The 13,204-nt window shown below is 36.3% G+C and overlaps 2 protein-coding genes across 2 annotated transcripts in view; both read right to left on the bottom strand.

Annotated features, from left to right (window-relative positions):
- Positions 1-13,204, bottom strand: part of LOC134793351 (uncharacterized) — a 170,539-nt gene that overhangs the window by 89,826 nt on the left and 67,509 nt on the right. The gene's annotated exons all lie outside the window — the stretch shown is intronic.
- Positions 10,148-11,167, bottom strand: LOC134793953 (probable palmitoyltransferase ZDHHC24). Its single transcript, XM_063765667.1, has one exon. The coding sequence runs from the start codon at positions 11,148-11,150 to the stop codon at positions 10,323-10,325; it is 828 nt and encodes a 275-aa protein (XP_063621737.1). The 5' UTR covers positions 11,151-11,167; the 3' UTR covers positions 10,148-10,322.

The following is a 13,204-nucleotide window of genomic DNA, read 5'->3' as shown; positions in this document are numbered from 1 at the left end:
GAAAACTTAGAAAATGCCTCATTCTGAATTATACGTACTTAGAATCTGAATTAAATAGGAACTGGCTACCCTAGAGTCGTACTTAATCAGATTTTGACCTAAAGCTTAAGACGAAACAGGAGCTGAGTTTTAAATATTTTAGGTAAATATACCCGTCTCGCTAACGGAAGCGGCATTTAAAAGTAGTGCGATAAGGACAAGGCGAAAAATCCTGCGTAAAAATCTCAAAAATCGAGGTTTTGTACTCCTCTGTTTCCTCCTCCAAAACTTAACCAATCGTAACCAAATTTGGAAATCTAAATGATTATGAAATTATCTGTATCGGACCGTTTTGCTTTTTTGGCTTATTGATATCAGTTTTGAATGCCACGCCTCTCATTGCGGCATAGTCAATTAGGTCATTTTGGCCATTTTTTAAGGGCTCTAGCGCCTTAAAAAACAAAAATATCAAAAAAAGCAAAACGGTCCGACACATATATTGACAATATAAATCTGTGTTGAAAAAATCATTGCTCTAGCTTCAAAAACCACGGAGGAAAACGAGGAGTACGTTTGTATGGAGAAATGACCACTCCCGTTGGCTCTTAACTGGCGAAACCTGAATATGACCGGGCCCGCCTAAACGCGCTGGTTTCATAGCTGAGTAGAGTACATTATTCTAAAATGAATGATGATGATTCTGAAATGAATTTGGATCTCTATTATTGTTTCCTATAAAGTTTTGAGTCATAATGAATTATTTGTCCGCATTTTCGTTAGTCCTAATTTGTTTTTTTTTGAGAAACGTGTAATTTTTCAGGATTGCCGTAATACGAGTACAAATCTACCCTAACCTAGATATAGGATACCCTTAGGGGCTGTCCATAAATTACGTCATCGATTTTTGGCGATTTTTGACCCCCCCTCCCCTATAATCATCCAAAAATCATGCACCACCCCTATTTCCTCCTACTTCATGCTACCGTAATTTGAAATGAAATGACGAAATAATTTGAAATGACGTAATTTATGAATAGCCCCTTACGAAAATCCTGAAAAGTGAACTTTCGTAGAATTTTGACTAATTATAACTTTCAATAATTAAGAGGGATCCGGAATTTAATAAATTAAGAAGAGATAATGTAAATGGTCATATAGGTACTAAATACTTTACTTTTCCACGCAGAATAAAATCGGAAACATCTCACATTTTTGTATATCACATGAAAAGTTCTACGGCTTTTCCATGTTATAAAAACTCGCCCACCGGTATGCCCCACGACCGTATTCAGATTTTAATATCAGGATAAGAATAAGATCAGATCCATAACTGATCCAGATCTTATTATTATCCTGTTATCAAAATCAGAATACGGCTGCCACCTTAACAAATTGCGGTAAATAATAGATACCTATCTCAATTTGTTGTCATTGAAACCGCTAACATGTAACCTTCGATGATTCCACACGACAAGCGTGAACAGATTGAAGAGTTCAAGTGTTTAACCCTACTAGCGCTGCGGGGGTCGAGGTCAGTTAAGGGCCGTTTACACGGAGCTAGTTGCTTATCGGACATGGGATCGTATAGTGCAGCGGTCGGCAATAGGCGGTGCGGCCCGCGAACCTCTCACTTGCGGCCCGCGAACCTCCCAGGCTATTTTGTATGTAATATTGACAAACGACAATGTCTGATAAAGTCGTAAATATTAACAAAGTGATGCGGCCCGCGTCAACCTTGTTAACTACCATGTGGCCCTTGGCTGCTAAAAGGTTGCCGACCGCTAGTATAGTGCGACACAAAATAGTGCAAATTAAATAAAAAGGAACTAAAAAAATTCCGTACTAAATTGTTGCCATGTTTAAGCATTTTACGCCAAAAATGTGACAGTTACGTAGGAAGTGGCCCTCATTTATTTTCTACTATTTTATGTCGCACTATAACACGCGATAAAATATGTCACCTCGTACGATATTGCAACTGGAAGGTCTTAAACGAATGAAGAATCGCATAAACAATTGCCTTACGAAAAATACTTGCCCTACATGGATTAAAAGTACATGTTCACGTTTGTAGGTACTAAAAAAATGTAGGTATGTGAAGAGGCATCTCAAAACTACAAACCGGACGGGTGCGAGTCGGACTCGGCCACCGAGGGTTCCGTACTTCTTAGTATTTGTTGTTATAGCAGCAACAGAAATAAATAATTTGTGAAAATTTCAACTGTCTATAACGGTTCATGAGATACCTACAGCCTGGTAATAGACGAACAGACGGACAGTGGAGTCTTAGTCATAGGGTCCCGTTTTTACCCTTTGGGTACGGAACCCTAAAAAGGAGACTATTTTTTTCTTTATTGAATCTTACTTCTAAGTAGAAATATCCTTGGGTGTGATGATATGAATAATATAAAAGACGTAAATTTTTTGATGCATAATATAATCAATTCAAGAAAATGCTTGCCAAGAATCTTCACAACACAGTCATACAATTGCGTTTAAAATCGTTATATTAGAGACTTGTACCGTGTAAATGAGCCTTAAGCAATCAGAAGCTGTCAAGACGGATTATCGTTTATCGGTTACCGACGATGATATGTTGACGCGTGTGCGGTTACATGTCGGCTTTGTCTATTCACTGTGTTAATATCATAATATCCATGTCAGTATGTCTACCATCAGTTTTGACATTAACATATATTCTCACGTCTACGTAACTTACTTTCTATGCATCTCGCTCGTACTCGCATATTAGTGCAAGCGAGATGTACAGAAAGTAAATTACGTAGACGTGAGCGTTATGTCAATGTAAAAACTGTACGGTTACCATCAGTTTGTCACTGACATAAACGCCGTCGAGAACGTAATTTACTTTCTATACATCTCGCTCGCACCCGCATATTAGTGCAAACGGGATGGATAGAAAGTAAATTACGTTCTCGACGGCGTTTATGTCAGTGACAAACTGATGGTAACCGTACTGGTGGTAGACGTACAGTTTATAGTAAATAAATTAAGAAATACGTACGTCAGTACTCATCACAAATCTAACTTCTAAAGTCTGACCAGTAATACATATATGAGCATTGTCAAGAGGGCGCTGTTATTCTCATGTAGGTGTGACAGTTCAGTATAGTATGAAAAAAATTAGTTCCAGTGAAATTCCGAAACATGGCGCGCATTCCTAGCCAGGTTTTAAGTATGTAGTATAGTTATCATCACTCACATAACAAAGACATTTTTTACAGCTGTGTAACTTTTCTATGTTATTTAGAAAAAATCTTAGAAACTACTAGAAACTTTCACAGAAATAAAAACTACATTCCATTTTGATAAGTTCCTGAAATAAAAATTCGAGAATATTACATGAACTTTCCATGTAACATTGGAAAGTACATATTGCAATATTGGAACATTAATAGACAAATCTTACGATAACTTACTTCATCAATCATCATATGTGTGGTAAACAAAGATTGTGGGTTCAAATCAAACCTCGGTTATGCTGTATAGAGCGCAAAAAACTGTTTTCGAAAAAAAATTCAAAAAGATGACTAAACATTCGATCAGGAGGGGCATGGTATAATAATATACTCCGCCTGGTACTCCATTCCCGTCTTTTCTAGGTCACCTAACTGACACGGGCTTACGTCATCATGCGACAGCGCTATATGATAATATGCGATAGCGCTATATATAGCGGCCATGTTGTTGTGACGTAGCCCCGTGTCACTCTGGGAATGGAAGACCATGTTTTATTAGACTATGAGGAGGGGTTAAACTCCGTCTAGCCGCTTGGGCTTAGTTTGCAAGACGTCCTAAGGAAATGAGGTCAAAACAATCCAAAAACACTATCCTTACTTAATCAGTTAGGTAAAAAAGCCTTAGATAATTGTGCAAGATCGATTTGAACACTAACTGTTTCATTGTACTTATTATCTAATAAAACTATATCATAATCTCCTAATTGCCTAAACTAAACTATAATGAAACTAGCCAATTGACTAATACACTTGCAAATCTGAAAGGTCAAAAGACTTCGCGATTTATCAGTCCATACTTTAGCTACCAAACATTACACCACTGTTCTTTGTTTTTTAAACCGGTATTGAATTATTACCGCTTTTATCAAGATGGCCTACATGCTTTATTTCACAGTTTTCAATAATAAAATATACAATCGATATTTTATAATTAACCTTAAAAACCTTAAAATTACGCGATTAAAATCTTTTAACAATGGTTATAGTTACATTATCTTGGCTAATGTCTTTTGTTATTTATTAAGCCTTGCGTTATATACCTACTCAATAGCAATGAAAAATGGTCACTTTGAATGAATATACACGAGGATCCATTTTATTGCTTTGGAGTATAAGCAGGTAGTTACCTAATGAACTTGATACATATTTACTCTGGTATTGTGCACAGTGGCATTTAACAAAATGGACACTAAGAAGTTTAAGAACCTTCGGTATTAAAGGTCAATAGGAGTCTTATTAGAACTTTCCAGTAGTAATATCATTGCCTGTCAGTTTTATATTTAACTAAGGACCGTAAATTTAACTATACATATTCACCTAAAGATAATATTAAAAATATCTTTGCCCTTGTTTAGGAAATTACCAGTAATTTTCGAACTACATATATTATATCGATGTCTGCTGTCCGACGGACAGTCAAGTCATAGATTGTTTTGGTTCTAAGTAATTAAGACATATAGTATTATTTTAATAATTAGCTTAGGCTACCAGTATTGTTTTTAAATAGCTTATGTACCAAACATCCTGAAATTGCACATTTTGATCAAAAATAGGTACCTACTTGCCAAAAAGAGCTGAGAGGTGACCATCGGAGGCTATAAGTGCGATCACTGTGATACCTGCATTTGTGTAGGCATTTACCTGCAAACAAAAAGAAAAACAATTCAAGTAAGTACACCATTAAATATAAAGATAGTTTAATTTTAAAGTAGGCATATTACAATGCGGTTATGAACGTCAGCTATACCGGCTCTAGCCCTACACCCCTGGCCTGAGAAGATTTAAATCTCTCCTAAATTGGCCGAGGGCATCCCAATATGGGACCGGCAAGAAACTTTACTACATTTATATAATTGACACGCATTAAATTACAAAAATACAATTTAGATTACTATAAAATTCACGGAGGCCAGGACTCATTTTGGGTCGCTGCGCCATAGAGTAGTATAAAGTTCATGAAATAACATACTGTAGGACTTTCCTTTATAGAAAATCAATGCACTTAAAAAGATACTACACTATACTACAAAAACCGACTACAAAGATATCTTTCAAGTATGAAGACATTATTATTACGTCACCATCAATAAAGATAACTTATTGTGGACAAAACTACACACAAAGTTGACAAACTCCAATTAGACTGTTATGTCTTACATTTGCGTAAACCCTTCGTAATATATATTTATTTATGATCTCTAAAAACATATTTACAGTGCCCGAAAAGGTCATAACGTCAGTTTGAAATTAAACTCCGAAAGATATATGGTCATGTTATGTATGATTTAACGATTAGATCAGTTATATAACATCATTCTTTTGCTGTAGTATGTTAATCAAAGTTACAAGATGGATGTGAAGTACCGGGAATAAGTTATTTTAAATTTCTTTCCGGAAAGTTTCTATACTTAACTGGTTTTTCCGGTGGGCGTTCGCAAATCCATTCATTCAAGTTTAGATTTTTTAGGTTATGTGCTTACACCTAGAGCATTTAATAACCGGCGTCGCCTTTAAGACCGTACTCCTCTGCCGAAAACCTTGCATAATTGTGCAAACTTTTGTATGGACTGACGTTTATCTGACATGGAATACATTTGACGTGCCCCTCCCCCGCAAAAATCGGCAGACTGTTGTGTACAGAAAATGACAGCCAAGACGTCTCGAGTTCCTAAATGCTCTAAGGCTTACGCATGTCGGCGGCCGATCGTAAAATCAGGCAGATCATGAAATCTTCTGCATATCGTGAAACGCTTTATACAGAAATTTATCATTTAACTGCTCTTTTTGAAACTGGTTCCAATGTAACATAATAAGGCACTATAATACTAGTAGGGTCACCTGTTTTCACTTTCAAAAAGCACACTTAAGTTGAACAGGCTTGAGAACACTCAAACGTAAACAAAGCCAACCACAATCTGCATAACAGCATGATTTCCTGTTATTTACCTACAGCTTCTCACGATATTCCCTTTTGCCTTAATACAAAAATAATGCAGTTTATTATTACTAGGTTACGTGACGGTATGGCTGTGTGCACTTTCACTGGTGATTGTTCACTCAATTATGTTTGTTTTTGTAATAAAAACGTGGCTTGTTCTTTACAGTTGGTTCAAGTAGAAGGCAAGGCAAAGGTACCTTACCTACCTAGAGGGGCGTATTTACCCTAGGGCCATCCGGGCCATGGCCCGGGGCGCCAACCCCCAGGGGGCGGCATATGCCACCCCTGGCGGATTGCATTTTGTTTTTCTTCTTTGACTTTTGGGGCGGCGAAACGTATTGGCCCGGGGCGCCAAATTTCAAAATACGCCCCTGCTACCTACTATACTATTGTGTACGAAAATGACGTTCGCGCACAGATGATACGCGCGATGGGACGTGACCGTGAGGAGCTTTAGTATAAGTAGGCATCCATCCTCCTGAGTCCCAGAGGCCCTTATAAGTAAATAGTTTATTCCAAAATGTAATTTTAACTTTGATTAAATAAGTCAAGGTTCCAGATTCAAAAACGAAACTAACGATTCTGGGACTTAGGGCTCTAAGCGCCACTTGCACCATCCCACTGACCCGGGGTTAACCGGTTAACCCAGTGGCAAATTGTATTGGTAACCATGGTAACTCCAGGTTTAACCGGTTGACCCCGGGTTAGTAGGATGGTGAAAGTGGCGCTTAGGAGGCTATATTTATAAATTATAATATATTATATGTACCTACAGAAAAGTAATTAGTATTAAGGTAATAAAAAGCCAATTAGTAGGTTTTTGAAGGGAATAGAAAAATTATTATTATAGACATTAAAGAAGACCTAAAATACTTAACCTAAAATTTTAAGCAAAAGAGCGAGAATAGACGTAGTCCCTAAATTTTAACAGTTACCTATACACTTCTATAGTCCGAGTACGAATAGGTTCATTGCGAAAATTTATCTGGATCTACTTGAACAAGCAAAACCCATCACTTTTACGTAGGTAGGTACTATTTCTCACGGATTTTTTTACAGAGTTGTCGTAAGCATTATTTCGTAAATTGACAAGGATTTGTAACTATATATTGTAGGTATATCAATAGCTAATAAGTTAATGACAATAGACCCAATTTCAAAGCCCCTTAAAGAAGAAATAATAACCCAATCAGAATATCAACCCACGCCTTTCGTTACAGACATCTTGAAGTGTCATCAATTTAAAAAAGTTCAAATAAGTGGCTACTTTAAACCATTTCAACATTCACTTATCATTAGAACTTCAACTATCCACCCTATGTATTAGAGTAGATTTGCCATTGAACGCTTTTCTGAAACGATATAGGATAGCAAAGTTATACATTCACTTGGCGAACTCTGGAGCGGTCTCGTTCATAGTAAATTTGCACCTGCCGTTCGATGATAGTAGCACCACTAACTGCATGCATAAGTTTGTGAATAAAGACCATTTCGAAGCCATTGTTGTAGGGGGCCATCTATCAAAAGTTAAGGAGTCTGTAATGGCCGCTAATGGAGTATCGTGTAGTATTTTTCATCGAATGACAGCCAAGTCATAACAAATCGTTGATTTGGCAATGGATATTTTGCAATAAGTAAGTGTGAGAACCATGGTATAATAATATACTCCGCCTGGTACTCTATTCCCGTCTTTTCTAGGTCACCTAACTGACACAAGCCTACGTCATCATGCGACAGCGCTATATGATAATATGCGATAGCGCTATATATAGCGGCCATGTTATTGTGACGTAGGCCTGTGTCACTCTGGGAATAGAAGACCATGTTTTATTAGACCATGGTGAGAACTAGGCTTTACAACTTGCTACGGACCTTTTAGCCCTTTTGCCGCTATTTTTTTTTAAACAAATATGTCACTCACACGCCAACATACCCGTTATAGAAAACAAACAACCTGTCTGGAAAATAAATGATGGATTATAAATTTGACAGCATATTCAGCATCAATAGTTGAGCAATTCTCAAAAAGTTTGTACATTTCGATCACATCTTAGATTTCTATAAAAATTGGTAGGCTGGTAAAGTACATGAAGCTGAAAAACTTCCACCACATTTCCCAAAATGTCCCAGAAAGTTTCTAAGAAACATTCCTTTTTTGTTACCAAATGTGTAAGGAAATCTGGTAATAAAAAAGTAATGTTTCTTAGAAACTTTCTGGGACATTTTGGGAAATATGGTGGAAGGTGTTCAGCTTCATGTACATTAGCAGCATACCAATTTTTATAGAGATCTAAGATGAACTTTTTGAGAATTGCTCAGTTAACAGAATGAGACCACGCGTCTAAAGTATAATTAAATTATGTTATTATCTATATTGAGGTACGTAAAATAATAAAATCCCGTATTTCTAAAACTATTATAGAACGGCCGGCCGTCGGAATTGCGAAATTGCGAAATTTTCACATTCGTCAACTTCTCCTATTTTTGTATGGGGATTGAAATTTTCCGTTTCCAAAATTAAAGTTTACCGTGAGTAACGGGATGCACATCAGTTCTACGTGTTCTTAGTGCTACGGGTACAAACAAGATAATGATTTTCCGCGACGTCTATAAGACGAAAAAGTTCTATATAAATCTTCTTAACACTATATTGTTACAAATAGGTCAAAACGGTATAAAACTTGTAAACAAACTGCGTAGCTATCAGAATCCTTGATGATATATTGATGGCAGCTGTATGCCTGTATATCACAACAAATACCGCGATAAAAGCCGATATTACGCGTTATTTGCGACGCTTGCGCACGATCCTGCCATTTCAGAAACCGCCACTCCTTTTCAGCAATTAACTTTAAACCTTAAATAAAACAACGTAAGAACTGCTGTCGCATGCATAATTTTAGCAACAATCTGACCAAATGAAATTGGCGACATCTATAAAAAAAATCGGAAGTGTTTGGCGTCTCTCTCGTTTCAATTGTGAATGAAAACGTGAGCGAACAGGATAAAAATAGAACGAAGTTTTGTTTTTAAATATAATTCGAATGTTGACACGATCCCAACGACTTAGTATTCATAAGATGTTTCTTTGTTAGTTCTTTGACCCTAATCGGGTTATATAGAGGTCAAAAATCATCGTCACCTACAATAATCTGCGGAGGTGTGATCAAATTAATTTACCGCGTTAATTCAGATAAATGTCTAAGTAAACAGATGGCGGATTTTGTAATAAACTTTAAAAATAAAAACTACACTGCTTAAGCGCAAAGTATCTACTCATAATTACAATGAAGTTACGTGTCTCGTATATTTTTACAAGAGCAGTTATAATAGACCATTCGTAATATTGTAGACAACATACAAGGGACCCGTTTCTTAAAAGCTTTTTTTTTTTTTTTTTTAATTTATTATTTAGCAGGACCTTTATACCCTTGTATACATCGGCCCTATCATGTCCGTTTCTTATATCTCCAGAAATTATGCTATTTACATCTATATAAGTGGTCATTTAAAATAAAAATAATTATAATCTATTTGTTGAGTATAACTTCGGCCAATCTATATGCCATTTGTGCCGTGTCCGATATTGGGTTGCTAAGGATGTGTATAAAGGCACCGATGTCATATGGCATTAGATTGGCCGACGTTATGAGCGCCTCCCTAAGGGCGCGATTTCTACTACACTCTACAAGTATGTGGTAGACATCTTCTACTGATCCACAGATATCGCAGTTAGGAGAGTCGATCTGTTTCATTAGAAACCTAAATTTATTGAGGGGCACGTGACCAGTTCGCAATCTATGCGCTTCTTAAAAGCTTGTAACTTGTAATAGTTATACCAGCGGATGTCACTTTATGACAGCTTTTGTTAGAAAAGGACTTCCACTTGTATTACAGCTTTTGAGAAACGGGACCAAGGTCTGCCTATCATTAATAGTTAAATAAGCTACTCTTTTTATCATTTTGATAATATAGTTTTATCAAATCCTCTAACTGTATTTGTCATTAAAGCTGAGACAACGGCCAGACAATCCTAATCTACAGAAACATAACGATAAGCTATCATAAATGTCAATTAAAACACCATTATAAATAGTTTAATTCATTTAATCTACTGTTTATCAACCTGTGGTTTCTAATCATAATCACATTCTACGCTTATCTGGTAAAGGACTACATACGAAGGGCCAGAGTAGAGCTAAATACCATCTAGTACCAAATACATATATCATATTGGCCTTCCAATGGGAATTTAAAGGAACCTTTCCTATTTTATTTTCAAAGGAAATTATACCTTTTAAAGCATTACTCATATGATAACACAATAAACCAAAACAAAATGCTAATATAAATACATTGGAATACCAGAATAATGCATACAGATTTTTCATCATCTCCAAAGGATTTATCAAAGGATAAATTGGCAAAAGAATCCGAACTGCACTTAGTGTTACTTCTAAAAAACTGGCAAACTCAAATTCTGATACAAGAACGAAATAGTCGTAGTACGTTGAATACGCAATGGAAGTTACAATATGAGATAAGAAGCAGATGAAATATCGCAAATTGTAACGTCCAATGCAGCATGATAGGAAAAAACAATGGTGGTCTCTCCCTAATATACAAGCATTGCACGTCGCACAGTGCCAGCTATCCGCCGGCCGAATCTTTTTACATTGCTCGCAGTATCTGCCTTCACCATTGCAGGCCTTTAATCTTGAGTCAGTGAATATACTGAGAAGCAAATTGCCCAGCACGTTTATGAAACAGTACGTAGATAGAAGGACATGGAAGCAATGCCTGGTGAATCCAACGTTGAATATTTCTAAGAGCTTTGGGCGTATGACAGTCATCTGGTATATGAAAAATATAGGTGTTGCGAACGTTATGAACAAACATGAAAATCTTTCGAATATTATTTCCAGAGTTTTCTTTTCATTAACCATTGTTGAAATCTTTGCTTTGGATAACATTGTTTACTATTTTCATGAGTTTCATGACATTGACGTATTTATCGCGTTGACATTTTGATGGAATAAACTACCTAATAATTTACTTACCTACTCAACTCTTTGGAATAAATCCAAAATCGAATAACCTCCAAGTTTCAATATACTTACGCTATAATCTTATTCTTAACTCATTAGTCTCAATAAATCTGCGGTTAGACATAATATTAATAAAAATAAAAAGATAACTTACCACGAAACAAGTTATTAAAATACAATCAAATTAATTGTATCTGTTTAATCAACTTTATAATGTAACATAACTTACATATCATATCTCTTATCTTATCTTAGAAGGTTTAAACAGAGGGCTGTCCACGAAAGGCCAGAGTATAGCCAAGTACCACCGAACACCAAAAACACGTTCCATATTATTCTTCCAATATGTTTTTTCCGGGATTCTCCCGCTTTGATAATCGTATGACGTCATACCTTTCCAAACGTTGTCCAAATGGAAACACAACAATCGTCCGCATAAAATGAAAATTACTACAAAGAAATACCACAGTATCGCATATAAGTGTTTTCTTACATCCCACGTTGCACTCATAAATAAATAAGAAGGTCTAATCATCTCAGCGATACAGGAGGTTATGTCTAGAAAACTATTTAAGTTAAATTCTGAAATTATACAGCAACAGTCGTAGTAAATACAAAGCGCTAAAGATATTTCCATATGAGTTAGGAAACAGATGAAGTATCTCAAATTGTTGCGTCCGATGCAATGGTTTAAGAAGAAGCAATGGTGGTCTCTGTCCAAAATGCAATCATTGCAAGTCTTGCAATGCCAGCTGTTATATGGTTCGTATCTCTCGCATCGTTGGCAATACCTCCATCTTCCATCGTCGTGTTTGTAAGAGTTCGCGCTCGAGTCCACTATCAAAATCATTATCATATTCCCAAATACGTTAATGAAACAGTATGTACAAAGGAGAGCGTGGAAGCAATGCCTGGTGAAGTTGAGGTCCCAAAATTGCAAAAGTTTTGGCCTTATTACCAGCACGTGGAAAGCGAAGAGTGCGGGCGTTCCGAATGTTATCAGGAAACAGATGATTTTTTCGAAAGTTATTTGGAGATTCTTCATTTTCTTAGTTCGTGGTAATGCCATTTTACTTTAAAAACAACCGATAGTGAATAAATTTCTTGCATTCAAATAAAACTCAGGAATAAAATGTCAACTTAGTTCAGATCTGACACATTGATGAACTAAAAAGGTTTCAATGCATTATACATTTCTAATGCATTTTTGAAGTATGTACAGTCAACTGTAAAAATATGGGTGTAGCCAACTTATTCAAAAATATGTCCCATAGTTCTTAATTCGCTGACATATGGGACATATTTTTGAGATGATTTGTGCACTCATATTTTTTACAGTTGACTGTACATAAATTAAGACTTAAATAATTACTGACTTCAGTAACTATAATTATATGTAACTTAACAATAGCCAAGGAAAATTAAATGAAAAAGAATACGCCATTTTAATTATAGAACTACATATTTTATTATAATTTTATACGTATTTAATCAACTAAAATGCATAACTTAGACCATCTTAGTTCTATTATCTACCAAGGGACTGTCCACAAGCGGCCATAATATAGCCAAATACCACCTTGTACCAAAAGCTCGCTCCATATTCCTTCTCAAATCCATTTTCGCCGGATACTTCCCTATCTTACGCTCATATGACGTCATGCCTCGCAAAGCGTTCCCCAAGTGGAGCCACAACAGACTTCCACATAGTATGAAAGCGACCACATTCAAGTACAAAAACAACTCGTACAGGTATTTCTTCACGTCGAACGGCGGGATAGAAATGTTACCTGGTTTAAAAAATTGTACAACGATGAACGTTATATCCATAAAACCAGTAATGTCAAGGTGTTCCATGGCACTGTAGTTATAGTAGATTGAGAGCACGAAAGACATCACAGCGTGCGCTAAGAAGCAAACGAAGTACCGCAGATTGTATCGTCCAATGCATTGTGATAGGAAGAAGCAGTGATGGTCTC

This window comes from Cydia splendana, chromosome 9 (genome assembly GCF_910591565.1).
Source record: "Cydia splendana chromosome 9, ilCydSple1.2, whole genome shotgun sequence".
In the NCBI taxonomy this organism is placed as follows: domain Eukaryota; kingdom Metazoa; phylum Arthropoda; class Insecta; order Lepidoptera; family Tortricidae; genus Cydia; species Cydia splendana.
Note: the sequence above shows the minus strand (reverse complement) of the source record. Positions and strands in the feature narration are given on the sequence as shown.

Excerpts from the sequence above, each read along its gene's own strand:
- LOC134793953 (XM_063765667.1), bottom strand. The coding sequence starts at position 11,150 with ATGTTATCCAAAGCAAAGATTTCAACAATGGTTAATGAAAAGAAAACT.